Source organism: Ogataea philodendri (assembly GCF_020536065.1).
Source record: "Ogataea philodendri strain CBS6075 chromosome Unknown scaffold1, whole genome shotgun sequence".
NCBI classification, from domain to species: Eukaryota; Fungi; Ascomycota; class Pichiomycetes; order Pichiales; family Pichiaceae; genus Ogataea; species Ogataea philodendri.
In genome coordinates this window covers 481,765-505,370 of record NW_025763889.1, presented here as the reverse complement: position 1 = coordinate 505,370, position 23,606 = coordinate 481,765, and the positions used below count along the sequence as shown (strand labels likewise).

Genomic DNA, 23,606 nt, shown 5'->3' with positions numbered 1-23,606 from the left:
GTTTTATTTCAGCTGCTCCACCTCCTGTCGCAGTCCCGCCAACTCGGACCGTTTCTGGTCCAGGAACGATTCCAGCTGGCTCACCTGGCTCTGCACAACGTCGATGTTGGCCACTATCGAGCCGATGTCTGCCTCAGAGCCCAATTGGGCCACCTGCGACTCTTTGTACTTGAGTAAGTTCTCGTACTCGTACTTGGCGATGCCGAGCTTTTCATCAGAGCCCTTGTTGTTCTTTGCGTCCTCGGCTTTCTTGATCAGGTCCTCCAGGTCCTGCAGCTCGCGTCTCAACTTCACCTCCTCCCAGTCGGTGTCTTCTGTAGAGCTGAAGTCTGTTCCGTTGCTCACGAGCTTGGAAGAGCCCGTACCGATCTTGTTCAGGTAGCTCTCACCAAACGCCTGTTTGGTGTTTGCGGGTTTCTTGGACGCAAAAAGGTCCTCGCCTTGGTAATTGTTGATGTCGTAGCTAGGAGTCTCCTTATTGAACGTTGCTCTAAGCGAAGGAGGCACCGATCGAGGCACCTTCTTGCCGCTGGATCTCTGGCTCAAGATGTGCAAAAACACCATGCATTGGTCCTTGTCGATGGTCTCTGACTGTTTTGGGTTGACAAGGTTCCATGCGAACGAGATGTCTGTCTCAGGGACGTTATTGAGCGTCTTGTACAGCTCCGTCAACGAGTTGAACGTGATGCGGCCGAACCTGTCGCTCGAGGAGGTGTAGATGTTTTCGTACGTGGACTTATCGCCAGGAGAGATGTACCAGTCAAAATCTGAGCTCAGAGCAAGGTCGTCGTCGGTGTCGCTGTCAAACCCGTTGGAGTTTCCAGAAACAGCCGTGTTGGCCTGGACAAGATGCTGTTTAGAGCCGGGAATCAGCCAATCCGGCAGCGTGCGCGGCAATTCAGACGTGTTGCCGTTGACCAGATCAAAGATCAGACGCATTGCAATGCAGAACTCCTCAAAGTCCAACTGTCCGTCAACGTCGATGTCCGAGAGGTCCCACACTTTTTCGAGCTGTGCCTGGTCCAACCGCGAGTTCTTGAACACAACAGACACCTTATCGCCGCTGAGTTTGTTGTTGACGGGCTTGAGCCCGCTGAAGATCTGCCAATATTTCTTAATCTCCCATTCTTCAAGTTTAGGCATTTTCGGTGAGTTGTTTTTATAGACCACAGATTTTTTGTCGTGGGGGAAATTGTCTACTTTGGCTGTTTAGCACCAGTGTGAAAGTTTAACGATTAAACGCCCAATTGTTTGGTATTTGGCGCGTGTGTTGCTGTGTTGTTGTTCAGTGACCGTTTGAGAGAATTGTCGGTGGTTATAAACGGCTTTTGATCGATGGATTTTTAATCTTTCATTAAACTTAATAATCCAATGAAGTACAAGCTCACTAAACAGATACTGGACACCATTGGGTCTAAATTCCCAGAAAACCTGGAACAATTCAAACAACAAGGCTGGATATCGCATAACGACCTTGTTTGTCTCATTAAATCGTCCAATGAATCTTTCCTTAAAGACCTTAGTGTCTACAAAGACCAGCCGGTTCAACCTCCCAAATCGCCAGAATTCCTCAAACACATGCAACAATTACGTGCAAAACAGCAGGAGCAGGAGTATCAGCGAATGGTGGCCCCGGTCAGCGGAACAGCTACAAATATGTCCTTTTCCAAGGAGGCCAAGGAGGTGAAGCACCAGATCACCACAATCATCAACATCCTGATCAGCGTGGTTTCCGTCGCCTACGCCCTGTGGTACTGGACAGGCTCGGTGACGATTTTCAACGACGCGTCCCGGGTGCTCATTGCCCTGTTTGGAGCCATCCTCGTATTGGTGGCAGAGGTGGTGGTGTTTGGCGGGTATCTACGGCGGGTGGATGAAGCCAAACAGCGCGAGAGAAGCAAAAAAGAAGTGCGCAAGGTGATCGAGTCGGTCACTTTGACGAAAAAAATGCAATAATCCCTAACTTACAGATCAAAGCTCATCCATCTACAGATTGTGGAAAAAAATCAAAAAAATCAGAAAAAATTCATAACTTTGCATGTTACGAATACTGCAAAACGCCGCCGCTGCAAATGTTCGGCAGCTCGTGCGAACGTCCTGGTACTCCACGAAGAACTCGCCGCTGTTGTGTCTCTCGTGCGGTGTCAAATTGCAGTTCGAACACGAGGACAAAATCGGTTTCACCCATTACGATGAGAACGACAAGGGCTCCAAGAAACCCACCACGATTACAGATTATTTCGGCCTAACGCGTGAAGAAATGCTCTCAAAAAACTTCAGAATATACTACGGTAATCTCCCTGAGAAACACGAGTATTACAAAACCAAGGGATCGGGCAGAAAACCTGTGTGTTTGCGATGCTGGGAAGCCGTCCATCAAAATGTCTACAAAAAGGAAGACCATCCGTTTGTCCCTGTGGAGCAAGCTCTCAAGCAAATACCAAAGACAGCCAAGGTTGTCCATGTTGTCTCTGCTCAGGACTTCCCTCTGTCTGTCAGTAACAAAGTGATAGGGCACTTTGGAAAGGATAATGTCTGGGTCGTTGTCAACAAGATGGACCTTCTTTTCACTGGGACCTCGTTTCTGGACTCGTATGGAGGCAAGTATTTTGGCAAGATAATCAGAAAGATGACAGGAGTTGACAGGGACAGAGTGATTTGTGTGAGTTCGAAAACTGGGGCTGGAATCAACGAGCTTGACAAGCGGCTACCACAGGGTACATTGTATTTTGTTGGAGAAACAAACACAGGGAAAAGCAGTCTAGTGCGCAAACTTGCAGAACACCAGAAAGAGAGAAAGCACGGGTCAAAGATGGTCCTGCCACAGGCAATTAGCTGGCCCCTATTCACCAGAAGCCTTTACCGGGTTCCTCTGGAGCAACGTAAGAGTCATTTGATTGACACCCCTGGGTACACTGCACCAGATGGAGGAATTTACAAATATGCCAAGAACGAGAAACTCCAGGGCATCAGCACCATCAAACGGAGTCCGTCAGAGCTCCCTCGCAAACACCAGTTGAGATCTATTCTATGCCGGAGCCCACGGTTCTTTTCAGGCAAAACAGTTTTCAGCGTGGGCGGTATGTTTTTCATGCGTCCGCCGAAAGGGTATGGTCTGCGGGTGAATAGCTGTCTGTCTGGCAAAGAGCTGAGATTTACAGACCTCAATTCGGGAGTCAACGCTTTAACAGTGCACGGACCTGAATTTAGAGAGAACTTTGTGGTTTCCAGTGCTGCCGCTGGAGAGCTGTCTCGGTACGTGATTCCTGCGTTTTTTGGAGCCGTGGACATTGTGATTCGAGGAGTTGGCTTTTTGTCATTTGCCCCGACCGGAAAGCTGTGTGAGAATGAAATTTTTGACATATGGGTGCCCAAAGGTCTAGAGGTGATTATCAGAGAGAATATCTTCAACTACATCTACAAACGGCCACAGGAAGTGCCTGGAGGCGACAAGAAGGTCAATTTATACCGAAAGGTGCCTAACGACAGACTAATTTACACTCGACTGATCCCCGTCCCCGAGGACAGGTCTACTGAGCAGGTGCTCAAGGACATCGATCCGGATGGAACCATCCGCAAAGAGCTTGCGAGCGCGCCAGTGGAGCGGAAATTCTCAAACCCAGGGTGGATCCCAGTCGAGCTTGACTAGAGACGATCTGCGCCGATCGACGTGTACATAGTAATTCAGATATTTTCTTCGAAAACAATTTTTCTCGTATTGTTTACAGCTTTTCCAAGATGGTGCAAAATCCCTTGCCTGGAGTGAAACCGGCCAATGAAACGAAGGCATCCACCTCTTTGAAGGAGCTGCTAGAAGCCTCTCGAAATCTGCCGAAACGGCTCAACGACGTGGGCACCATTCATTTGGGACTCAACGAAATCAAACGCAAGGCTTTTGAGTTGAGAAAGTACAACAAAACAGACTCGGACTCAAACCCATACACCAAGGCTCACTACCTGCTTGTTGGGAGTGGGTTCACTATTGAAGAGATCCAGAGCGAGCTCGATTCGATCGATGTTCGTCAATTGGACTCGACTCATGTTTCGAACGTTGTCAACATGGGCGACATCGAGAGCTACATTAGCAGCCGCAAGGACGAGACCATTCTGGCGGCTATTGAACAGTCGTTGAGCACAGCCGCTCGTGACTTTGACTCGTATGTCAACAAGAACATAACTATAGACTGGACGCAGAGAAAGAAGGAGCTCCAAAACTCGCTTTCCACTCTCTTGAAAAGAACCCAACCAGGAACGCACCGGTCGTCGTCTCCAGAAAAGAAACTGAAAGCTACAGATAGCAGTCTGGACAAGCAACTGATATGGAACAACACAAAGAACAAGCACATTCTGTCGTCCAAGCTCGAATTCACCGACGTGAAACTGTCAGAGTCGAGAGCGTCCAACCCAACAGCCTCTTACGGACTGAGACAGAAGTTCGAGCTGTATGCGCATGTGATTTACGAGCTCAACGATGCCAGAGAGGCAGGCCAGTCGTACCCATTAGCAACTGTGTTTGCCGATTTGTCGAAGCAGGAGCTGGGATCGAGATCTAAGCAACTAAACGAAACATGGCTCATTCTTAGAGATTTCTGCGAGACAGAAGACCCGAAATCTGGCCAAGCGTTTGAAAGAAGGTTTGCCAAAGGCCATTGTTCCAACTCTCTCACCGACTTTGACTCTCTCACGCTGCGTAAAAGAATCGTCTCCCGCAGCAGATACTTCCTGGAGTCTCAATTTTTGGACTACATTGGTGAGCTCTACTTCAAGTCGGACACTGCCGCTTCTTCAGACCAGTTGGTTTCCAACGTGACCAAAGTGAAAAACTTTCTGGACCTCACATTGAAGGGAAAGAACAAAGAGTGGAGAGTTCCAAACCTCACGTTTGTGAACGGGAACCCAATCTGGGCTGTTTTGTTCTATCTTTTGCGTGCGGGTTGTTACGAGGACGCAATTGAGCTGGTGACGGAGTCGAACGACTCGTTCCAGAAACTCGAGCGCTCGTTCCCGCTCTACTTGAAGAGCTACTGTCAGTCTTCCGACAAGAGATTATCGCGTGAACTGCAAGGAAGAATAGTCAACGAGTTCAACCAATACTTCAAGCATTTCAGCAAAGACACAGACCCATTCAGATACGCCGTTTACAAGCTGATTGGCAAATGCGATCTTAGCAAGAAGAACCTTCCATCAATCACTCTGAGTATCGAGGACTGGATCTGGTTCCATTTATCGCTGATACAAGAAGACGATTTTGACGACGACGAACTAATTTCCGAGTTTTACACTTTGAGCGACTTCCAGCAGTCAATTCTCCAATTTGGTGCCGATTCGTTCAACGCTTCTGCAAACAACCCAATGTACCTGCAAGCACTAATTCTGACGGGTCTTTACGAGAACGCCGTCAAGTATCTATTTGAGACCAGCGAGATCGATGCTGTTCATTTGGCTATCACTTTGGCATACTTTGGTCTCTTGAGAGTGTCAGAGGACAAGCCCCAGGAAGCAGAGAAGCTTCTGAATGTTGATTCGGACGGGTTCACTTCCATATCCTACGCCAGACTGCTTGGGTTCTACACGAGCAGCTTCAAGATCTCCGACCCGCGCGTGGCAGCAGAGTACCTGTTCTGTATCTGTCTATGCGATGGTCTGAAACCTGCGTTGCGCCAGACCCAGATCGCGATTGGCCAAGAGGCTATTCGGGAGCTGGTTCTGGAAACCAGAGAGTTTGTTATGCTACTTGGAAAGATCGACAAGGATGGAACCCGGTCGCCTGGAATAATCGAGCAGCGCAAGAAGCTGCTTTATTTGGATGACAAAGAGAGTTATTTACACAAAATTGCAGAACAGGCTGCTGTGAAAGCGGACGAAGAGAGCAGACCTTTCGACTGCATTCTGCTGTACCAATTGAGCGAGGACTATGACATGGTGATCACTTTGGTGAACCGTGTGCTTGCGGAGTTTTTGATCTCGATTGATCTCAAGACTCCAATCGACGATATTTTGGACCAGGATCTGATCCAAGGAGAGACCAACATTGTGAAGCTGGCACAGAGACTGATGAAGATCCATTCTGCCTCGCCAACGATTTTGGGCAAGGTTTCTGTGAAACAGCGGGAAACGTGCAGCACTCTGCTGGACATGGTGGAGATCAGACGGCAGTTCACGACGGCCAACCCGGACTATGCTGCGTTGTTGATCAAGATCGAGCAACTGAACGTGATTCCGTGCTCTGCCACCATCGAGCTGGAGAAGATCAGAGCCAAGTCGCAGGAACTCAAAACCATTAGTGAAGCCATCACCAAGAACGTGCCAAACTTGCTGGTGATCGAGATGAGCTGCATTGCCCAACTGTTCTACGAACTGTCGCAGGGATACGACTCGAACGTACTCAAGGTTCCCCAGCTCAGCTCGCCCAATGCTTCCAAGGAAGACAGACTAGTCACGCTCCGCCAAATGTCTCGGAACTGTATGATATATGCGGGAATGGTCCAGTATAAGATGCCAAGGGAGGTGTACACCACGCTGATCAACCTGGAGGTGAACATGTGATCACACATTGCTGTGGCTGTGATCGTGGTTGCACTCGGCTCCCTTCTTGCGCTTATACTTGGGCTGTCTTTCGTAAGCGTTCGGCTTGGACTCATGGTCGCTTTCGTCAGAGGACGAAGAGGACGACGACGACGATTCCGACTCGGACTCTTCCTCCTCCACCTCGTACTGCTCCTCGTCATGCGGATGAAATATACAACATACTAGACCGGTTAGTTAAAGCAACCCATAATGTACTTACTTTTCGATGACTTTTTGTTCATAAATTCGTTATCCACCACGTCCTCGGTCCACCTCACACGGTTGCGCTGCTTCTTCTTCGGCTTGTCAGCCACGGGAACCAATCGCAGCGTGTTCTGGGTTTCGGGCGTTTGGACTTGGGTCTCGGTGCGGGATGTAGCGGGGGGTTGTGACTGCATGGTACGTTTGCCTTTTAAAAATAATTATTTAAGCTGGAGAAGCCGTTTAAACTTCGCGGTGCGAGGTGTGGTATAGATGGATAAAAACTGGGGACGGGTATTGAAAATCAGCTAGATAAAACTAAACGCTCATTGTAGGATATAACGGCTGTCTGGCAGCAGGTCTTTCGGTGACATCTGCGCTGGCCACCAGCTCGTTGAGATAGTTGGAAATCTCCTGTATAATGAAACGGTGTTTGAAGAACTCAGGAACCTCCGAGTCTGCCTCCTCTTCAGAGTCTGAGTCGGAAGACTGGTGGAAGCTCGAACGGTCGTCGTCGTCAGAAGGCTCGGAAAGATCAACAGCAGCCATCTTGGCGGCGAGATCGGCCTCGGTCGACTTCTGCATGGAGCTGATGTTCATCTTTCTCACGAACTCTGAGTCCGTGGATCTATTCACCGGAGGCATGGTGTTTGCGGAAATCGATGGATACAACGTTCCAAGAGAAACCGGCTTTGGATGCAGAGGATCCATGTTCATCGAAGAGGACATGTGGTTGAAGTAAGAAGAGGCCTCGACCAATTCTTGTTGCGACTGGAATCCGCCAAATCTCGTGTTTTGAAGCGGAGGCAGGGAGTGGTCAAACGCCGGACGAGAACCATCGAAGCCGTTCAGCTTACCGGCAACGTCCGAGTTGTACACGGGCTGGAACTTGGACCGCTTCAGATCGTCATAAAGCGACGGAACGTTCCATGCAAAGTCCAACTTGCGCTTTCTGTTTTCAAACTGGTGTGGTGGAGGTGGAGGTGGGGGTAAAGCGTACGGGTGAGGAAGAGGCGAGTGGTCGAAAACAGGGTAGTTATAGTTCCAGTTGCCTCTCATTTGCTCGTACATCTGTTTTTCGCGCTTGGATGCGTTTTTGCGAGAGTCTTCGAAGTGTGTCTTTGCGTGTTTTTTCAAGTCTTGCGGTCTCTTGAATTTCTTTGAACATTGATCACATGCGTATGGTTTTAGCGGGATGTGCACACGGATGTGGGATGTAATATGGTCTCTCTTGATGGTGACGACCTGGCAGTCTTCCCACTGGCAGCTGAGCTCCAAATTTTTGTTTGACTTGCGGCCAACGTGCGTGTCACACAAATGTTGGTATAGCGATTTTGCGTCATCGCAGTACTGGGAACAGCCTTTCCACTTGCACTGGAGCGGACCTTCGTCGTCGGATTTTGGTGGAGCAGACTGCATGCGTGGGGGTGTTTGGAGGGCAAGTGAAGGAAGTTGTGGGATTTGCGGAACGTGGGGTCTTAGCGAAGGATACAAGTATCTTGGCTGAGTGTCAAAGGAGTTGCAAACGGCGTCCAGAGACGAGATGTTTGGCAACATGGTACCCAATGTGGCTGACGATGTGCTGGCAGACTGCTTCATGGATGGAGAGGTTGCTGGTTGAGTGTCAGGAGGGGAGTCTGGCCCGGAAGAAACCTCTGTGTAGGAAGAGGACATGGAGCCCAACGGGGATCCCGTGGACTCGGTGAAATTCGATTTGGTGGCATTCGACCGCTCGCCTTGGGTTCTAAGGTCGGAGTCGGCATTCAAGTACGCCACAGGGTGGACGTTCAAAGTGGATTTACTCATTAGACAAATAGTGCTAAACAAAAAAAGAGGTTGAAAAAAATGCGGAATTGCCTTACTTTATATGACCACTTCAAATTTCTTGGCATAAATAAGATGCGCGTTGGTACATAATTAACAACAGTGCAAGTTGAATAACTTGGGCTAGACGCCGAAACCTGGGCCAGAGATCGGCATGCCACGGCCAGGGCTCGCTCGTGGTAATCCTTGAGTATTAGTATGGGGAAAGGCTGGATGCGGGAATCTGAGCCTCATCGGCACACCTCGCACCTACTAGGTGTCCGGGTTGGCGACCTTGAGCACTTTACGACTGTAGTCGACCTGGTCGCTAAGGCTCCTTGTGGAGAAATTATTATGGTCGTAGAGCTCGTTGTGGGGGTCCAGACGTTGGTCGACCATGACGGTTTGGTCGACCGTTGGAGTTCGGGAGTTCGTGTTTGGCACAGACTGTGTTTTCCGGTGGAGAGAGAACACAGAGGCCCGTTTGGTAGCAGACGGCGGAGGAGACGGTGGTGTTGGGGATTTTGGCATCGTGCTGATGATGACCGGTTTCTCAAAGCTTTCTGCGTCCGATTCGATGGCAATGGCACCCTTGGTCTTGTTTCTGTACATTTTTCTGAGGAAGAATGCTAGAAGCAGCAGCAGGGCCAGAGCGACAAGCCCGACCACGGTGAACACACCAGCGACTTTTCCCTTGTGGTCGAAGAAGGAGTCCGATTTCCCGGTTCCGTTGGACGTGTTTCCGGAGCGGGAGCCGGACGGGTCGTTCGTGGACGATGGGGAACTGGAGTCTGCAGTTGACGAAGGGGTGTATGTGATTGTGGTTTTGATCATGGTGGTTACATATGCAGTTGCGACTCCGGATCCCTGTGTGGAGGTGAGGAAGGATGAGGTGGAGGTGATGACCGAGTGGATGGATGATGAGGAGGAAGTGGAAGAGGAGGACGAAGAAGCGGATGATGATGAGGACGACGACGATGAGGTGGTCGAAGAACTTGTTGTAGAGCTAGACGAGGTGATGGAGCTAGAAGACGAGCTTGTTGACGACGAGGACTCGGTTGTGGAGGAGGAAGGGGTGGAAGAGCTCGATGTGGTGGAGCTATCAATGGAAGATGTACTTGAGGAGGACTCCGATGCGGTCGACGAAGTAGGCGACTCGGAGGACGACACAGAGGACGAGGTGGTCGTTTGCGCGACGGAGGTTGAGGAGCTTTCCGACGAGGACGTTGTGGAGGAGCTAGCGGAGGTGCTCGATTCTGACGAACTTGATTGGGAGCTGCTTGAGGCCGTTTCAGGATCCCAGAAATAGGTGGTGGAGGACTCCGTTGACGAAGGCTCTGCCGTAGAGGAGCTGGAGACTGACGAAGTGCTGGAGGACTCGTCCGAGCTGCTAGATTCGCCAGAATCGGACGAACTGGCTGTGCTCGTTCCAAGTTGGATGTATCCATAATAACCGTCTCCACCACAGTTCTCATACGAGTAGCCAGGACAGAACGAGTCGCAGTTGCTCATGCTCACTGTATCATCGGGGGCATCATTGGAGCACCAGCAATTTTTGCCTTGCAAGATCCCGTAGTTGTAGCCCTGGCAAAAGTCGGAACACTTAGCACTTGACATCCATGTATAATTAGTAGTCACAGAGCCAGTGTTTTCAGACGAACACAGCGACTGTTCGGCCGCCATTGCCAGAGTCAGTTGAAAAACCCAAACCAGCATGATTGGAGCGGACGACTCTTTGAAACTGGGAATCATATATTGGGCCACAGGGCAAACAGTCCTGTTCTATTGTAAAAAAATCTGTTCTGAAATATTAATTGCATATGGTGATCGACAGGATTTCCGGATTAGGAATCAAGCAATCTAATTTAAGAACTGGAATGGAATTGGTGGTTTGACGCCTATTTGCGAGGTTTTGACAGAGATTCGTTTGCGGGCGGCTATTGTGGTGTGTTTCGCTTGTTAACAATACTAAAACATTCGCTTTACCTATACTAGCTTACAAAAGATTCCCCAACAGGTGTTGATTGATATTACATTCAATTGACACGGCCCGCACCCGGGACAAAGATTCGGGGGCCATGTAGCAACAAACAACTCATTTCAGAGCCTTCTTGAGCTTCGAGAAAAACCCGGTCTTTTCTTTTGGAGCAGGAGTGCTCGAAGACTTAGCCTTTGGTTTGGAAGCAGCAGGAGTGCTAGTTTTTTCCGCTGCTGCAGGTGAAGGAGAGGCCTCCTCTTTCTTCACCTTGGAAACAACCTTCTTGACGTACTTGGTCTTCTTGCTGTCAGTCTCCGAGGTTGGGCTGGCCGTGGTGGCCACGGTTTCGGCCGCAGTGGCTGGTTCCGTGTTCGACTCGGTGGTTGGCTCGGTAGGCGTCTCAACTGGCTTAGTTTCAGTAGTTGGTTCCGCAGTTGGTTCCGCAATTGGTTCCGCAACAGGTTCAGCGGCCTTCTCGGTAGTGGTCTCAGTAGGCTCTGCGGTGCTGGCAGCAGCAGCACGCTGGTTCAAAACCTTTGGGTCCACAGTTCTAATTTCAGAAAAGGCTGAAATAGAGTGTGGGTCTGAAGGAACAACAATACCTGGTTCACCCAGAGTGGTCTGCTTGCCCTCAGATGAAGGCAGAACGGTAGGCTTAAGCTCGGTCTCGGGCTCCTTAACGGCCGTCTTAACAGGCTCTGCCTCCTTAACAGGCTCTGCCTCCTTGTCCTTGCCTGAAGCAGCAATTCCAGCAGCGCCAACAGCGCCAGTAGCACCAGCAACACCAGCAGCCAGTGGAACAGAAAGTCCTCCAGCCTCGGGAATTTTGGCGCTTTTTGTATCTTCGGTAGAAACAACATCCTTTGTGTAGAGAACGTTGTTGGCGTTGCCTGACTCGTCGGTCTCTAGCTTGTATTCCTCGCTGGTAGTCCAATCGCCGTCAACAACAAACTTAAAGTACAGTTTATCGGTATCTGTTGGCAATGGGAAGGTCAATGAGAAGCTTCCATCGCTTTGTTTAATTAAAGGCAAAGATTGAGACCAGTTATCGAATGTTCCAGTCAGAATGACTGTTTTCGGTCCAGATGGCCTAATTGTTAGTCATACCAATTACTTCACCACTAAAAGATACTTACCAAGTGAATTTATACTCAGACATGCTCAATTCAATAAAATACGGTTCTTCTTAATAGATAGTGCTGCTCACTTGCTAACTCTTTTTTTTTTTTGCCCCACCGTTTTTCACCTCTATAAAAATATCCCTATTATTTACATAACAGCGCAAGCGCCAGGTTTTTCTTCTTTCTCTTCCTCTTCGTCCTTTGGCTTCTCTCCTTTTTCGATTTGTTCTATGATAGATGTGAAAGCCTTGTGAACGTTGTAATTCTGTTTCGCCGAACACTCAAAATAAGGAACGTCTCCAAAACTCTTGGCCAACTCTTTCAACTCCTGTTCTGAGACCTGTCTCTGTATCTTTAAATCGCTCTTGTTACCCACAATCACGATAGGTGGTCCGTCTTCCAAAGAACTGATTCCCAAACCGTCCAAAATCTTGTCTCGCACAATACCCAGCATCTCGAAAGATTGTCTGGAATTAATCGAGTACACCAACATGTACCCATGAACTCCAATCAGAAGCTTATTATGTAGCGTGGAAAACTCATCCTGACCAGCAGTGTCCATGATTTCCAACGAATAGTCTATTCCTTGGTGCTTGATCTGTTTCTTGAGCTGGTTCTCGATGGTGGGGAAATAATGATCGTTGAACTGCTCCTCGGCAAACTGCGTCGATAGCGACGACTTTCCCACGGCTCTGGCTCCGACAAGCGCTATTTTCCTTTCTTTACTCATATCGTAGCTTCTTAAGGCCAGATAGTACCCATGCTAAAATAAATTGTGACATTTCTTTTTTTTTTGTATATACTCGACCGGGGCCAAATTGGCAGACTAAGCTACAACGGCTTGGCCCATTTCAAACACTCTAAAGCAGAAACAACAATCACGATAGTAACGGGAAGCGTCAGGATAACGTATCCGTAAAACAAGACGCCGGCCATCTCTTTCTGGTAAATCTCGTTCAGCTGGCAGATCTGCGAAAGCTGGATAGCTGGCGGAGACGTAATCAGTAAAAATGATGTCACCAGGAAAATTGGGTCGTCTAAAATGCTCAAACTGATGTACTTGACTGCAAACGTGATCACCGGCAGCAGAACAATAGACGGTAGCACCATCCGGGAAATAAGAGATCCAAAGATCATTTTTGAGTAGTTGGGACATGCTGGTGGGATTTCTGACGATGGGGCCAGGTTGGCTCCCAAAACCACCAAGATCAGTGGAATAGACACCGATCCCAGCTGTTTGATGGCATTGGCCACTGTGTTTTGGATGAAACCGTTCCGCTCGTAAAACTCGTATCTGATTTGCGGTATACTAGCCACGATCACGGAGATAAGCATGGCCCAAAGAGGAGGATTCATGGCGGACAAGAATTTCAAAAAGACTCGCACCACAATCGGTCTGGGAACAGTTTCCACAGACGTGTCTTGGTTCTCAGTTTCCTCTTCGACTCCACCGCCTTTGGATATTGTTTCGTGCGAAGAAATCGAAGATCCTTCGCTCCATCTGCCGTCAGCGTTGGGCGGGGGAGAAAGCAATCTTTCTTCCTCCTGGGGTTGGTCCACCACAGAGCCGTAACTCGAAGGTCTATCTGGTGTTAAAGCTTGACGTTCAGGATCCGAATCGGGGCTTTCGATGGGGAGCAAAAGTGGTTGCTGTTTTTTCAGTAAGCTGTTGTATCCCCAGGACCATCTGAGCATTTGGCCCAGTTGCTGGAATATAAGCAGATAAATAAGTCCCCTGGACGCGATCTGGTCCGGAGAGTCGTCCTCGACATCGTCCCATTCGAGTCCCGGAAGAGTGTAAGCAAGCGCTAGCGTGAGAGAGACGGGCAAAGAGTTTGAGTTGCCAAAAACAGCCATGGCTGTCACGAAATTGGATTCGGGCTCTGATAAGCCCAATACGCTAGAAGTCCACAAGGAGGCGACGTATGAAACACCGGTTGTGATGGCATAGAGGATCGGGATGATGATAACCTCGAGAAGCTTCTTCAGCGACAAGGAAGATGCGAGTTTGGTAAAGATAAGGGCTGGCGTGAAAAGGTCAACATTGAGCCTCGAAATGACTTTGGTTGCTTCATTATTTAAAAGACCCGTTCTGGCGGCCCAAAAACCCGATAAACAGATAAGAACAACCTCAACAACAGCCTGGAACGTGAGAAACGTGATTTGCTGATACGAAAGCCCGTCACTGGTCAAGAGTGTGACAAATGATTCAGAAAGCATCCGACGCGATAGAAGGCGGACTCAAAACCGGGCAGGAAGCTTGACAGGTGCAAATTGATGAGCTAAGGGTTCGATTCAGCGGTGACAAAGCTTTGGAGCGCGTTGGTGGCGGAATATAATTTGAAATTGTGCAGGCAAAAAAGCCTATTTAATCAAATTGTTTGTTACCTACCGGAGGGGACCTGGCGGAACTGGAATTGAAACCAGCACAGCCTTAATTTTATTTAGGGATAGCTAGACAAAGAGGTGAATTCAAATAGTAGTTATATAAGTAGATCGCTGATACTCATTTTTCGCTTTATATCAGTTTCGGAGGCTGCTGGAGCTTCTAGCTTGGAGCGGAAAGAAGTTTCAAGGGCCCGAGGAGGATATTGATACTGATACTGCGATTGCATGAGCGAAGCTGAGGAGGCGATAGGACTGATCGGGAATTCCGCAGAAGAAACCGAGGAGGATGACGAGTACGTCGTGGACGAGGACGACAGCGGCGTGGAGGATGGTCGGAGTGCAGTGGAGGCGTAGAAAGGATTGGCGTCCAAGTTCTGGGCGGCCCGCAACACTGACAGGAGGCCGTCTGCCTTGGGCTGGATAGGTTCCATCTTAAACACTCTCGGAGTGGGCACGGGCTGGTTAGTAGAAGAGAAGAACTCGGATTTCGGAGCTTGGTATCGAGAAATGATGTCTGGCGAGAGAGGGGGTAACAGTTTCTGATACCCGATATCCTGAGACGAGGACCGTGGCTTTTTGCCGACCTTGGCTGCCGCGGTCGAGATCGAGCCGTTCGAAGTGGTTCTCTTGTGCCGGATACTTCTCTTCTTCTTGAGTTCTTCGTCACTGACTTTCAAACGCAACATTCCGAAACCTTTCTCGTACGGTTTCAAACACTCGTCGACAAAGGATTCACCGAACATCGGCACTAACGCGTACCTGATCTTGTAACAAAACCGAGAAGCCAGCTTACGGGCTATTTCGAACGGAATCCAGGTGCCCTGGATCTTCAAAAAGCCTCCACGGACCCGTTTGAGATCCGGCTCAAGCTCGGGCGAGGAGTCGATGAGTTTCACAATATCTGCCTTGGAATTACCGATGGCTTTCCAAAGGCCGGTCAGGTGAACCAAGCCGGAATAGTAGTCCCATATGATCCAAGAATCGTTGATCTTGTATTCAAACACCGTCAGATAGTTGCGGGGGTCGATGGAGGTTGAGTACTTTCGTTTTGTGATCGCAGAAGCCACAGGGACCAGTTCCTGCTGATCCTTCGGGATCCTGGCCGAGGTGGCTGGCGGGATCGGCTGGATAGGATAGTTCACGGGGTTCGATGGGTCGTTTTGGAGCATCAAGCAAGAAGAAAACGTGTCCTGGACGAAGGCGAAGAGGAGGAATTCCAAGAAAACTAGTTGCTTAATTTGTGGCAGATTATTGCCGTTATCTCGAGGAGATAAGTATCTGCACGACAAAAAAATGTCAGATAAGAGATAAGATAAACCTGTCAACAGCACGGCGCCTGGCTTAAAACGCGCAAACAGAGAGCCGGAGATTTCAAATGACTACTAAACCGGTTACTAGGACCAACTTATAAGGCTATTTTGTCCAGACTAAAAACTTTGTGTGCCTTTTATGAGACGGCTTTCAGACCGCCGCACTGCCCGAAATTGCCATTTTGACACAGGTTGCATGCAATTTTCGAAAAAAAAAGACCACCACCTAGTCTTATGTAGAAACCTAGCTAGTCTTGTCGGTTCGTCTGAAATTGAATATCCCCGGCAGGTACCGACGGTCGTCCTCCTTGATTTTGTTGAAGAACGACTTGAGCACGTTGGTTCGCTCCATCCCGGACCCGACGTGTTTAGGCTCGAAAAAATTAAAAAGCTCATCGTCGGTTCCGCGGTCAAAAATCCTGTATGCGTTTGTGGCTTTAAATGCTGCCACAAATGAATTACCAAAATACTCCACCTCGTTCGTAAATGAGCTTAGTTGGTGTAAGTTCTCGAGCTTTGACGTTTTTCGGAAACTATCGTATTTCAGGCACGACAGCATCCCAATTAGATAGTCTTCGAAATTGTACCTGATAAAGTCGTCTCCTCCTCGGTACGATTGCGAATCCATCGGGCTGTTGGCCAGGTTCACTGTGGTGTCATCTGTGGCAAGCACCTCTTCGCTCAGGCTGTCAATAAATCTGCGATCTGTGGCACTAAGAGCAAGCTTATCTTTAAGTGAGGCATCGACAATTTCCACACTTGAGTCGTCGAGATTCACCACCAGATCTGCGAGTCTGGACTTTTGGTCCAAAATGATATCGTTCGAGCACCCAACAAGATACCATTTGGTGTTTGGGTTTGTGAGGTAGTCCATTTGTTGCAGGGTCAGGTACGGCTGGAAAAACCCGCCTTTGCTGAAGATCTGCAACGGGAGCCCCATAAAGGCCAGCATCGAGTGTCGATCGCTGCTCCGTAGAGATGTTGGTTTCTCGATCGAGCCCGCCTCGAGTCCTGTCAACGGCGTTCCACTATCGGACAGACTGAGCAGCAGGTTCGGGATCAGCGATAGCAGCGAGTACTGGAAGTTTGACAGCCGGTTCAGGTTCTTGGAGTACACCAAAATGCGCTGCTCGAGCAGCACGCCTTTGAAAATGACAAGCAGATTGCGCTTGAACATGGTGACCAGCTCCTTGAGGTTCAAACCCGTGTAGAAATCGCTCTCCTTGATGATCTTGGTGCTGGCCGGGTTAACAACGGTGTCGTACAGGTCGTCGTCCTCGACCTCGAACCCGTGCGAGTTGTACACGATGGCCAGGTTGTCGTAAAGCGCCTTGATGATCGATTTGTCGTGGAAATCATGCTGGTTGAAGTAACTCGTGGTAATTATGCTCAGTTTCTCCTTTAGTTGTATGGGGATAGGGTATCGTGTTATCAGAACAACGCTCTTCTGGATCACGGATCTTTTGAAGTCTGCGCCGTCCTGAAGCTCGTTGCTGTTCAATTGGCGCACACACGCACACCCAAACAGCGTGATCAGGTTGGTTTCGGAAGACGTCTGTTCAGCAGGCAATGGCGGACAGGTTTGTAGTTTTTCGTCGTAAACCAGCGTAAAGTTCGTAAACGTTTCGTCAAACAGATGCGCACCGTCCGGAAGACCCTGGAACGGCAGCTGGGGCCATATTTTCGAAAACTTCGCCGCCATCGACGCCTGGTTGTACTCGTTGGTTTTATCGTCTAACCAGTACTCTATTTCGGGACCCTTGACGTGGTCGAAGTCCACGATGCACAAGCCAATCACAAACGAGGCTGGATCGGGCTTCGCAACCTCCAGGCTCGAGCTCGAGCTCGCAACAGGAGCAGAGTCCACCCAAGGGTTCTCAGTGTCGCTGGACATAAAAGTGTATGTAATATTTTAAACGAAAAATTCCTTAACTAATTACTTATTATAACCAGCTACAGCTTGGCCAATAGTTTGGTGGCCGTGGACACGTTGACGTCGCCGCCGTTTTCGTTGGCCACAAACTCGACGATTCCGCTTCTGTTGACAATCAATGCCAGTCTGCTGGACCGTTTTCCGAGTCCGAGATCGCTCAGGTCGATTGGCGGAGCCAATTTCTTGGTCAACTCGAGCTGAGGGTCAGAAACAAAGATCAGCTTGTTGGAGCTGGCTCCAAGCTTCTCCTTCCATGCTTTGAGCACAAACGGATCGTTTTGCGTCAAAATAATGATGAAATCAACTCCCTTGGTTGCAAAACTCTGCACTTTCTTAACATACTCTGGCAGATGCTGGTTGGTGCAAGGGGGAGTGAAGGCTCCAGGAACACTCACAACAACAAACTTCTTGCTCTTGGTGGTGGTCTTGAGATCGAACGGCTTAGGCTCGCCTTCTGGGGACGAGTAGAATAGACTGTCAACGTTGATAGGAAATCTGTCACCTCTTTGAACCATGATGCAAAACTCAACAGACTGTCCAGAATCGCCACCAACCCCTATATATACCAGCCGGGTCGCGTAAATTAGCCGTCAGCGTACTATTTTGCTACAGCCACCTCCTCATCGACATAGCCTATCTTTTTAAAGTCTCGACGCGACGTCGACGCAATGTATTCTATCTTACAAAGTCAGGGAACTGTTCACATAACTGACAATCGGACGTTCTCCGACGATCCCCACCACCTTGTCGAACCATCCGAGCAGCGCTCCTCCCGATTTCTGGCCCTCTTTGAGGCTCATGAGCGAATACAAAAGTTTCACCAGGGTGTCTGTTTCGTCAACGTCCAGACCTTTCACAATGTTCGGGATCTCGGTCTGTTTCACAGAAACCAGCACGCTCAACACCGACTGCAAGTAGGCGGTCTTTGCGGCGGCGTCCGACCCGTACGGAGGGTCAGCAACACACAGCTTGATGGCTCCGACGGAGTCGCCTCTGGAGATACTGCCGCGGATTTCGCCCAGAAGCGGCTCCAGCTGCTGCACCGTGTATGCTGGGGCGTCAATTGGGTCCGCCTCGTACTGGTAGTCCGGGTCGTATTGGTCAATGTCTATTCTTCTCCAGCTGTCCATGATGTATGTGTTTTTTGTAAAGGAGACTTTTTTTTGGCAATTTTAGGTCGATCGGCCTTTTTCAAACTGGCCATGTCTTTACAGGATTATTTGCGCAAGTACGCCTCTGAGGATACACAGGAGCAGGAATCTGAGTCCGAAGTGTCTGAGTCCGAGGACGGGCCTGTTTTGGTGGAACAGAAACCGGTCTCCAAGGGATGGACTACCGTGGAGACCAAACAGACTATCGACACGCGACCCAAACTGATGCAGGACGGCTCGTTTGCCGGATTGCAGACCAGTGACCAGATCAGACAGTCTGTTGAGTCGAAACAGCGGAAACTCGACGAGGAAAAGACCAGGGTCAACCAACAGTACGACCCTACAAAGGTAGAGACGGTTTACAGAGACGCTTCCGGTAAGCGGGTCTCGATGCCGCAGGATCCTTCTGCAGACAAACAAGCCGAGGAAGAACGCAAACGCGAGGAGATCAGAAAGCTCAACGAGAGCGAGTACACAGAAATCAAAAAGAGACAGCAACAGCAGCGTCTTGAAGAGCTGAGAACAGAAACTGAAAAGTCCAAGGAATCACAGCTCAAACAGACCATTAGCGAAGACGACCCGGCACTGTTGTTTGACACAAATGTTCAGACCCGGAAACGGAAACTGAATTCGAACTTAAGCGCAACAGGCCGCAAATTGTACGACGAAACAGGATACCCTGATAACAGGTTTGGTATCCGGCCCGGCTGGCGTTGGGACGGAGTGGACCGCACCAACGGGTTTGAACAGCGCTGGTTCAACCGTCAGCAGGAACTCAGGCAGCAGGAGGTGCTCAAGTACACGCTACAGGAAGATATATGATAAAATACAAGAGTAACACGATTCAGAACGATTTATTTAGAAACGTTTGACTGACCGGCCTTCTGGCCATTCAGCAGTCCCATCAATTCCTGTGAGGCATTGGCGTTGGTTTTCACAGGGAACGGAACACCGTATTGTGCGTTTGGCAGCAAAGTTTGGCCCAAGACAGAGTTGAACACGTTCTGTGCAACTCCGTTCTTACTAGCAGTTGGGACAGGCTGAGACTCGGCAGGCTTGACAGGCTCTGAAGGAGTCTCCGAAGAAGGCTCCTGTTTCTTGATCACGTTCAGCAGCTCCTTCTTGGTCTTGGTCTCGTTCTCCTTCTCTTGCTTCTTCTTCAACAAGTACCGTTTCTTGGCCTCGCTCTTATCTCCCTGGCTGACCTTCTTAGATGCCTTGGAATGGAAGATGAACTGCTTGTCTGTGATGTTCAACAAAACAGACGAGTCCAAGGTCAGTCCTCTCTGTGTCTTCAATCTGCCGTCAAACTTGTTACCGGTCAAGATTGGCTGGTCAAACAGAACTTGTAGTTCCACCTTGGTCTCAAGCAATCTGATTCCAACCACGGTTCCCTTGGAGAATAGCGGAACGTTTCCAGAGTCCAAAACGTACACCACGCGGTCACCAAGCGAGAAATGTTGCTTTCTCAGTAGTTGGAACGACTGCGAAGGAACCAAAACCGCGCTTCTTGGAATTCCCTTGATTCCCTTGGTATCCACAGCCTGTGGACTGTTGGAGTACTCGATGATCTTATCTTCAACCTCAGCAATACCGATCTTGGTCAATGCCTCAGACTCCAAGCTCACAGTGACAAAAGTGGACTTTTTCTCTTTCAGGAAAGCGTTGATAGCGTCCAGTTTGGCCTTGAGTTTATCTGGCTCAGATATCTTGAACACCTCGCTAGCACGAGGAATGGATGACGACTTGTGGTTCATCAGAGCTTTGAAAACGTCAGGGAACTTCCTCATGTACTCCTGGATCAAACTAATTGCCAAATCACTATACTCCCAGAATCTGTCGTTTCTCTTGGTGTATCCAAGAACCTTGAGTTTTCTTCCTTCAAACTTGAGTGGAAGACCAAGATCCAATCTTCTGCCGGTTGGTCCCTCAACAGAATACGACGAGGTCAACTTGGACAGGAACAGCGGACTGATTCTCAGGATTCTGGCAACATTCGACGAAGGATGGTATCTGATGGCCTCTCTTTCCTGCTTGGCTCTGACTAAACCAAAGTTAGGCTCCGCTTTTTTAGGTATCTTGGACACCTTCAAAGTCAACTTGTTGTTTTCGTGAGTGACAACCTCAGCAGGAGTACCGTAAGCAAAAGCACCAAGGAAAACAACCGTCGAACTAACTGGGAACTCCTCTTCAATAGGAACAGGTGGTCTGGCCTCGAATCTGGTGTCCTTGTTGATCACCTCATCAACAATCAACTGGATAGGATAAACTTCAACTTCATTGGAGTATGTCTTGACAAATGCTCCGTGTTCATTTCTGATCAATCCATTCACAGCTCTAACATAAACTAGTCCCTCAATAGGATTGGACTTGTTGTGAGACTTTGATTTGGAAGAAGACTCTTCACTAGAAGAATCCACAGTCTCGAATCTCACACCTTGTTTGGTCTGGAGTCTATTGTAGATGTGAGATCTCGTCTTTTCAAAGTCGTCTCTCTCAAATGATTCCAGTGGAGAAGAAACAACCTTGAACACAGAACCTGTCTTGACACGTTCGTATTTCATCAAATTGTCTGTAACACTAATAACTTTGGCCTCTCTGAGGAAAGGCCATTTGGTGTAAACTATCTGTCCAACACGTTCCTTGGCAAATTGTTCCACGGTGAGATCCTTGAACAGGTTCTCCAACGTAAGGATAAGAGTCATGGCTCTGGACGGTTGTTGGAAAACCAAAACACTAGCATACTCCAAGTTGTACTGCAATGGAATCGTCTTCAACGAAGGGAACCCGGCCAAAGCTTCTCTTCCCGACTTGGCACCTTCACAGAGTCCATATCTGAATTTGAGACCATCAACAGAAGGAAGGTGGTACTCCACTTCAGTGCAGTGCGACTCAAAGTCATTGAACGATGCTGGAAGAGGACTCTTGATCAAATGCTTGATTTGAGGGTTGAATTGGAACTGCAGATCGCTGCCGAAACTGTTTCTAATCTTCTCCTCAGGAGACAGTTTAGAGTCGTACGGTGCCATAGCCTCGATCAGTCTGTTCTGGTCAACAAAAGAAAGTAAAACAACGGCTTCCCATGACGCCTTCTTTCCGTTCATATCAATCGCACAGTCATCAGGGTAGAAATCAATGATTGGCGACGTTGGATCGGTCATCAACGGTCTATAAACAGTAGGAATCAACTGTCTGGATCTGGCTGGCAAAACAGCCATCAATTGCTGGAATGGCTTGAATGGTTGACCTTTTTCGAAGTTGATCTTCACTTGCAAACCTCTGCTGACATCGGAAATACGAGGAGCATAATGATATCTGTAATACCACGGCCAAGAGCAAATACCGTTGAAGTAGTAATGCAAAACCCATTGCAAACCTTCAAGATAGTTCTCTGTCATGTCTTTGATCTTCTCGTCGTCATCCAGAGTGAATCCAACCTTCTGCTTATAGTACTGGTTCTTCCACTTCACAAATCTGGTATCATACAGATCCTTCTGAGACTCCAGAGTCTCTTCGTCCTCCACCACAATGGCAGATTGGTATTTCTTGATAGTCTTTCTGATCTCGTCGACTTTCTCAAAGTACTCCTCGTCTGTCCAGTCAGGATTGAGACCGTCAACGTCCAATTTAGCGGTGTAGGTGTCTTTGGACTTGCTGTGAATCACAGCGACGCCCAACTCAAAGAGGAACTTGCCGATAAAGTCCTTGTTGAAGTCGCTGTCGAAGAATTCACGAGGCAACGGCAGTTCAGGGACTTTCGACTCATCCTGCAACAGTTCTCTGACATCGAACTTGCTGGAGTAAATACGGTAAATCCACTCTCTGATCAGACCGACCACCTTCTTTTGGTGTTTCAAAACCAGCTCTTTTCCCTGTCTGAGTCTCTTCTTGACACCTTGCTTGGAAATGTTGTCCAGCTGCTTGTTGAACCATTCAACATCAACTTCACCTTTCTCAAAGTTCTCAAGCTCGAACACCGAAAGATACTCGAGCCATTTGCCCAATCTCTGGAAATTTATAGTTCCGTATTCGTTAATGTAACCGTCCATGTCCTTAATGGACTCTTTGAATGTCTCAATCAAAAGCGGGAAGGCACCTTTATTAAGATGCAGATCTGGCAAGTTTGGAAGGAAATCATTTCCCAACATGTACATGATCAAAATGAAGTCGTCAATGATTCGTTCGAAATCGTAGTCAAAAGACACTTGGTCTTGCAATTCCTGGAATTCCAACTCCAAATATTCTCTCACTAAAGAAATATGCAGCAAGAAGAAAGTTTGCTTGGTCAAGTCGTCTGTTGGAGTCTGAGCTTTAGGACCAAACGTCACTTCTTCTCTTAAAAGTGCAAAATGGGGCTCGTGAGCAACAAGACCCAACATGATAAGGTCGGCGTCCAGACCGTAGACACAATGCCTGGTATTTGGGTCGTACTTTGGCTGGGCCTTTTGGGTTCTAATGAAGTCCATGATCTTGTGTTCTCCTTCACCGGGAACTTCATGTCCCGACAGAATTATACGCACGTTCTGCCATCTTGAGTCTGTAGAGGCTTTTTGGTTAATGTAGAACTTGAGGTTTTGTGTCAATTTGGCCATAAACTCCGTGCCGGGAGTAATTGCGTTGGAGTCGAACGGAGGCTCTTTTGGGATCTCTTTACCCTCCTTGATGGCCTTTTCCAAGTTCTCTTCTGCCTCAACGGCACTTCTGAACCGTCTGGCACGTTGTTGATTCATCTTGGCTCTTGGGGCGACACCATCGATTGCCATGTAGAACACCTTGTGAGGCTTGATGATGTTGAACAGATGGTCGATATAGGCAAAAATAGCCCCAAACATCTGATCGTCGGTCATTCTCAACAGCGAACTGTCATTCGTATGCGTACATGTGTGCAAAATAGAGTTCATGTCAAGATACAAGTTATCAAACTCTGGGATTGGAGTGGTTCCGTCAATTTCGTTGGATATCAACGGCCATCTCTCAGAGATAAACCGGAAAAACTTCGGGATACCTGAATGTTAGTTTTGTACAAGTTGGTTTGGATACCTACCCATTGCTAATTAAAGGTTGAAAATTGTCTTATGTTTGAAGTTCAATAATTTCGACAATCGACAAGTTTCGTGGCAAGCCATGTTTTACCCGGCACACGAAATACAGTTT

The 23,606-nt window shown here is 48.6% G+C and overlaps 24 protein-coding genes across 24 annotated transcripts; 12 read left to right on the top strand and 12 right to left on the bottom strand.

The window, feature by feature from the left end:
• Positions 1 to 3: 3 nt before the first annotated feature.
• On the bottom strand, positions 4 to 1,143 carry OGAPHI_002132 (uncharacterized protein; the record flags this gene model as incomplete). The annotated part of the gene is made up of 1 exon (XM_046202969.1): positions 4 to 1,143. The coding sequence occupies one exon, from the start codon at positions 1,141 to 1,143 to the stop codon at positions 4 to 6; it is 1,140 nt and encodes a 379-aa protein (XP_046062792.1).
• OGAPHI_002131 (uncharacterized protein) lies at positions 752 to 1,165 on the top strand (the record flags this gene model as incomplete). Its single annotated transcript, XM_046202968.1, has 1 exon — positions 752 to 1,165. One exon carries the CDS (start codon positions 752 to 754, stop codon positions 1,163 to 1,165), a length of 414 nt encoding a protein of 137 aa, XP_046062791.1.
• A 206-nt stretch (positions 1,166 to 1,371) lies between these two features.
• Positions 1,372 to 6,736, top strand: OGAPHI_002129 (uncharacterized protein; the record flags this gene model as incomplete). Its single annotated transcript, XM_046202966.1, has 4 exons — positions 1,372 to 1,824; positions 2,084 to 3,624; positions 3,729 to 6,463; positions 6,624 to 6,736. 4 exons carry the CDS (start codon positions 1,372 to 1,374, stop codon positions 6,734 to 6,736), a joined length of 4,842 nt encoding a protein of 1,613 aa, XP_046062789.1.
• On the bottom strand, positions 5,913 to 6,137 carry OGAPHI_002130 (uncharacterized protein; the record flags this gene model as incomplete). Its single annotated transcript, XM_046202967.1, has 1 exon — positions 5,913 to 6,137. One exon carries the CDS (start codon positions 6,135 to 6,137, stop codon positions 5,913 to 5,915), a length of 225 nt encoding a protein of 74 aa, XP_046062790.1.
• On the bottom strand, positions 6,547 to 6,965 carry OGAPHI_002128 (uncharacterized protein; the record flags this gene model as incomplete). The annotated part of the gene is made up of 2 exons (XM_046202965.1): positions 6,547 to 6,708; positions 6,825 to 6,965. 2 exons carry the CDS (start codon positions 6,963 to 6,965, stop codon positions 6,547 to 6,549), a joined length of 303 nt encoding a protein of 100 aa, XP_046062788.1.
• Positions 6,966 to 7,086: 121 nt separating this feature from the next.
• OGAPHI_002126 (uncharacterized protein) lies at positions 7,087 to 8,574 on the bottom strand (the record flags this gene model as incomplete). Its single annotated transcript, XM_046202962.1, has 1 exon — positions 7,087 to 8,574. One exon carries the CDS (start codon positions 8,572 to 8,574, stop codon positions 7,087 to 7,089), a length of 1,488 nt encoding a protein of 495 aa, XP_046062786.1.
• On the top strand, positions 7,190 to 7,510 carry OGAPHI_002127 (uncharacterized protein; the record flags this gene model as incomplete). The annotated part of the gene is made up of 1 exon (XM_046202963.1): positions 7,190 to 7,510. The coding sequence occupies one exon, from the start codon at positions 7,190 to 7,192 to the stop codon at positions 7,508 to 7,510; it is 321 nt and encodes a 106-aa protein (XP_046062787.1).
• On the top strand, positions 8,312 to 9,880 carry OGAPHI_002125 (uncharacterized protein; the record flags this gene model as incomplete). The annotated part of the gene is made up of 2 exons (XM_046202961.1): positions 8,312 to 8,377; positions 8,936 to 9,880. 2 exons carry the CDS (start codon positions 8,312 to 8,314, stop codon positions 9,878 to 9,880), a joined length of 1,011 nt encoding a protein of 336 aa, XP_046062785.1.
• OGAPHI_002124 (uncharacterized protein) lies at positions 8,845 to 10,323 on the bottom strand (the record flags this gene model as incomplete). The annotated part of the gene is made up of 1 exon (XM_046202960.1): positions 8,845 to 10,323. The coding sequence occupies one exon, from the start codon at positions 10,321 to 10,323 to the stop codon at positions 8,845 to 8,847; it is 1,479 nt and encodes a 492-aa protein (XP_046062784.1).
• Positions 10,286 to 11,420, top strand: OGAPHI_002123 (uncharacterized protein; the record flags this gene model as incomplete). The annotated part of the gene is made up of 2 exons (XM_046202959.1): positions 10,286 to 10,358; positions 10,726 to 11,420. The coding sequence occupies 2 exons, from the start codon at positions 10,286 to 10,288 to the stop codon at positions 11,418 to 11,420; spliced, it is 768 nt and encodes a 255-aa protein (XP_046062783.1).
• OGAPHI_002122 (uncharacterized protein) lies at positions 10,667 to 12,400 on the bottom strand (the record flags this gene model as incomplete). The annotated part of the gene is made up of 2 exons (XM_046202958.1): positions 10,667 to 11,552; positions 11,823 to 12,400. 2 exons carry the CDS (start codon positions 12,398 to 12,400, stop codon positions 10,667 to 10,669), a joined length of 1,464 nt encoding a protein of 487 aa, XP_046062782.1.
• A 101-nt stretch (positions 12,401 to 12,501) lies between these two features.
• Positions 12,502 to 13,890, bottom strand: OGAPHI_002120 (uncharacterized protein; the record flags this gene model as incomplete). The annotated part of the gene is made up of 1 exon (XM_046202956.1): positions 12,502 to 13,890. The coding sequence occupies one exon, from the start codon at positions 13,888 to 13,890 to the stop codon at positions 12,502 to 12,504; it is 1,389 nt and encodes a 462-aa protein (XP_046062780.1).
• OGAPHI_002121 (uncharacterized protein) lies at positions 13,526 to 13,840 on the top strand (the record flags this gene model as incomplete). The annotated part of the gene is made up of 2 exons (XM_046202957.1): positions 13,526 to 13,593; positions 13,660 to 13,840. The coding sequence occupies 2 exons, from the start codon at positions 13,526 to 13,528 to the stop codon at positions 13,838 to 13,840; spliced, it is 249 nt and encodes an 82-aa protein (XP_046062781.1).
• A 263-nt stretch (positions 13,891 to 14,153) lies between the features above and the next one.
• Positions 14,154 to 15,227, bottom strand: OGAPHI_002118 (uncharacterized protein; the record flags this gene model as incomplete). The annotated part of the gene is made up of 1 exon (XM_046202954.1): positions 14,154 to 15,227. One exon carries the CDS (start codon positions 15,225 to 15,227, stop codon positions 14,154 to 14,156), a length of 1,074 nt encoding a protein of 357 aa, XP_046062778.1.
• OGAPHI_002119 (uncharacterized protein) lies at positions 14,284 to 15,003 on the top strand (the record flags this gene model as incomplete). The annotated part of the gene is made up of 2 exons (XM_046202955.1): positions 14,284 to 14,408; positions 14,847 to 15,003. 2 exons carry the CDS (start codon positions 14,284 to 14,286, stop codon positions 15,001 to 15,003), a joined length of 282 nt encoding a protein of 93 aa, XP_046062779.1.
• A 337-nt stretch (positions 15,228 to 15,564) lies between the features above and the next one.
• Positions 15,565 to 17,774, top strand: OGAPHI_002116 (uncharacterized protein; the record flags this gene model as incomplete). The annotated part of the gene is made up of 5 exons (XM_046202951.1): positions 15,565 to 15,657; positions 15,941 to 16,233; positions 16,378 to 16,575; positions 17,023 to 17,272; positions 17,340 to 17,774. The coding sequence occupies 5 exons, from the start codon at positions 15,565 to 15,567 to the stop codon at positions 17,772 to 17,774; spliced, it is 1,269 nt and encodes a 422-aa protein (XP_046062776.1).
• Positions 15,613 to 17,262, bottom strand: OGAPHI_002117 (uncharacterized protein; the record flags this gene model as incomplete). The annotated part of the gene is made up of 1 exon (XM_046202952.1): positions 15,613 to 17,262. One exon carries the CDS (start codon positions 17,260 to 17,262, stop codon positions 15,613 to 15,615), a length of 1,650 nt encoding a protein of 549 aa, XP_046062777.1.
• OGAPHI_002115 (uncharacterized protein) lies at positions 17,322 to 17,816 on the bottom strand (the record flags this gene model as incomplete). Its single annotated transcript, XM_046202950.1, has 1 exon — positions 17,322 to 17,816. One exon carries the CDS (start codon positions 17,814 to 17,816, stop codon positions 17,322 to 17,324), a length of 495 nt encoding a protein of 164 aa, XP_046062775.1.
• Positions 17,817 to 17,981: 165 nt separating this feature from the next.
• OGAPHI_002114 (uncharacterized protein) lies at positions 17,982 to 18,431 on the bottom strand (the record flags this gene model as incomplete). Its single annotated transcript, XM_046202949.1, has 1 exon — positions 17,982 to 18,431. One exon carries the CDS (start codon positions 18,429 to 18,431, stop codon positions 17,982 to 17,984), a length of 450 nt encoding a protein of 149 aa, XP_046062774.1.
• Positions 18,350 to 20,567, top strand: OGAPHI_002113 (uncharacterized protein; the record flags this gene model as incomplete). Its single annotated transcript, XM_046202948.1, has 3 exons — positions 18,350 to 18,395; positions 18,478 to 19,146; positions 19,516 to 20,567. 3 exons carry the CDS (start codon positions 18,350 to 18,352, stop codon positions 20,565 to 20,567), a joined length of 1,767 nt encoding a protein of 588 aa, XP_046062773.1.
• Positions 19,307 to 23,500, bottom strand: OGAPHI_002109 (uncharacterized protein; the record flags this gene model as incomplete). Its single annotated transcript, XM_046202944.1, has 2 exons — positions 19,307 to 23,423; positions 23,493 to 23,500. The coding sequence occupies 2 exons, from the start codon at positions 23,498 to 23,500 to the stop codon at positions 19,307 to 19,309; spliced, it is 4,125 nt and encodes a 1,374-aa protein (XP_046062769.1).
• OGAPHI_002112 (uncharacterized protein) lies at positions 21,156 to 21,398 on the top strand (the record flags this gene model as incomplete). Its single annotated transcript, XM_046202947.1, has 1 exon — positions 21,156 to 21,398. One exon carries the CDS (start codon positions 21,156 to 21,158, stop codon positions 21,396 to 21,398), a length of 243 nt encoding a protein of 80 aa, XP_046062772.1.
• On the top strand, positions 21,761 to 22,705 carry OGAPHI_002111 (uncharacterized protein; the record flags this gene model as incomplete). The annotated part of the gene is made up of 1 exon (XM_046202946.1): positions 21,761 to 22,705. One exon carries the CDS (start codon positions 21,761 to 21,763, stop codon positions 22,703 to 22,705), a length of 945 nt encoding a protein of 314 aa, XP_046062771.1.
• Positions 22,802 to 23,461, top strand: OGAPHI_002110 (uncharacterized protein; the record flags this gene model as incomplete). The annotated part of the gene is made up of 2 exons (XM_046202945.1): positions 22,802 to 22,868; positions 23,130 to 23,461. 2 exons carry the CDS (start codon positions 22,802 to 22,804, stop codon positions 23,459 to 23,461), a joined length of 399 nt encoding a protein of 132 aa, XP_046062770.1.
• Positions 23,501 to 23,606: the final 106 nt, after the last annotated feature.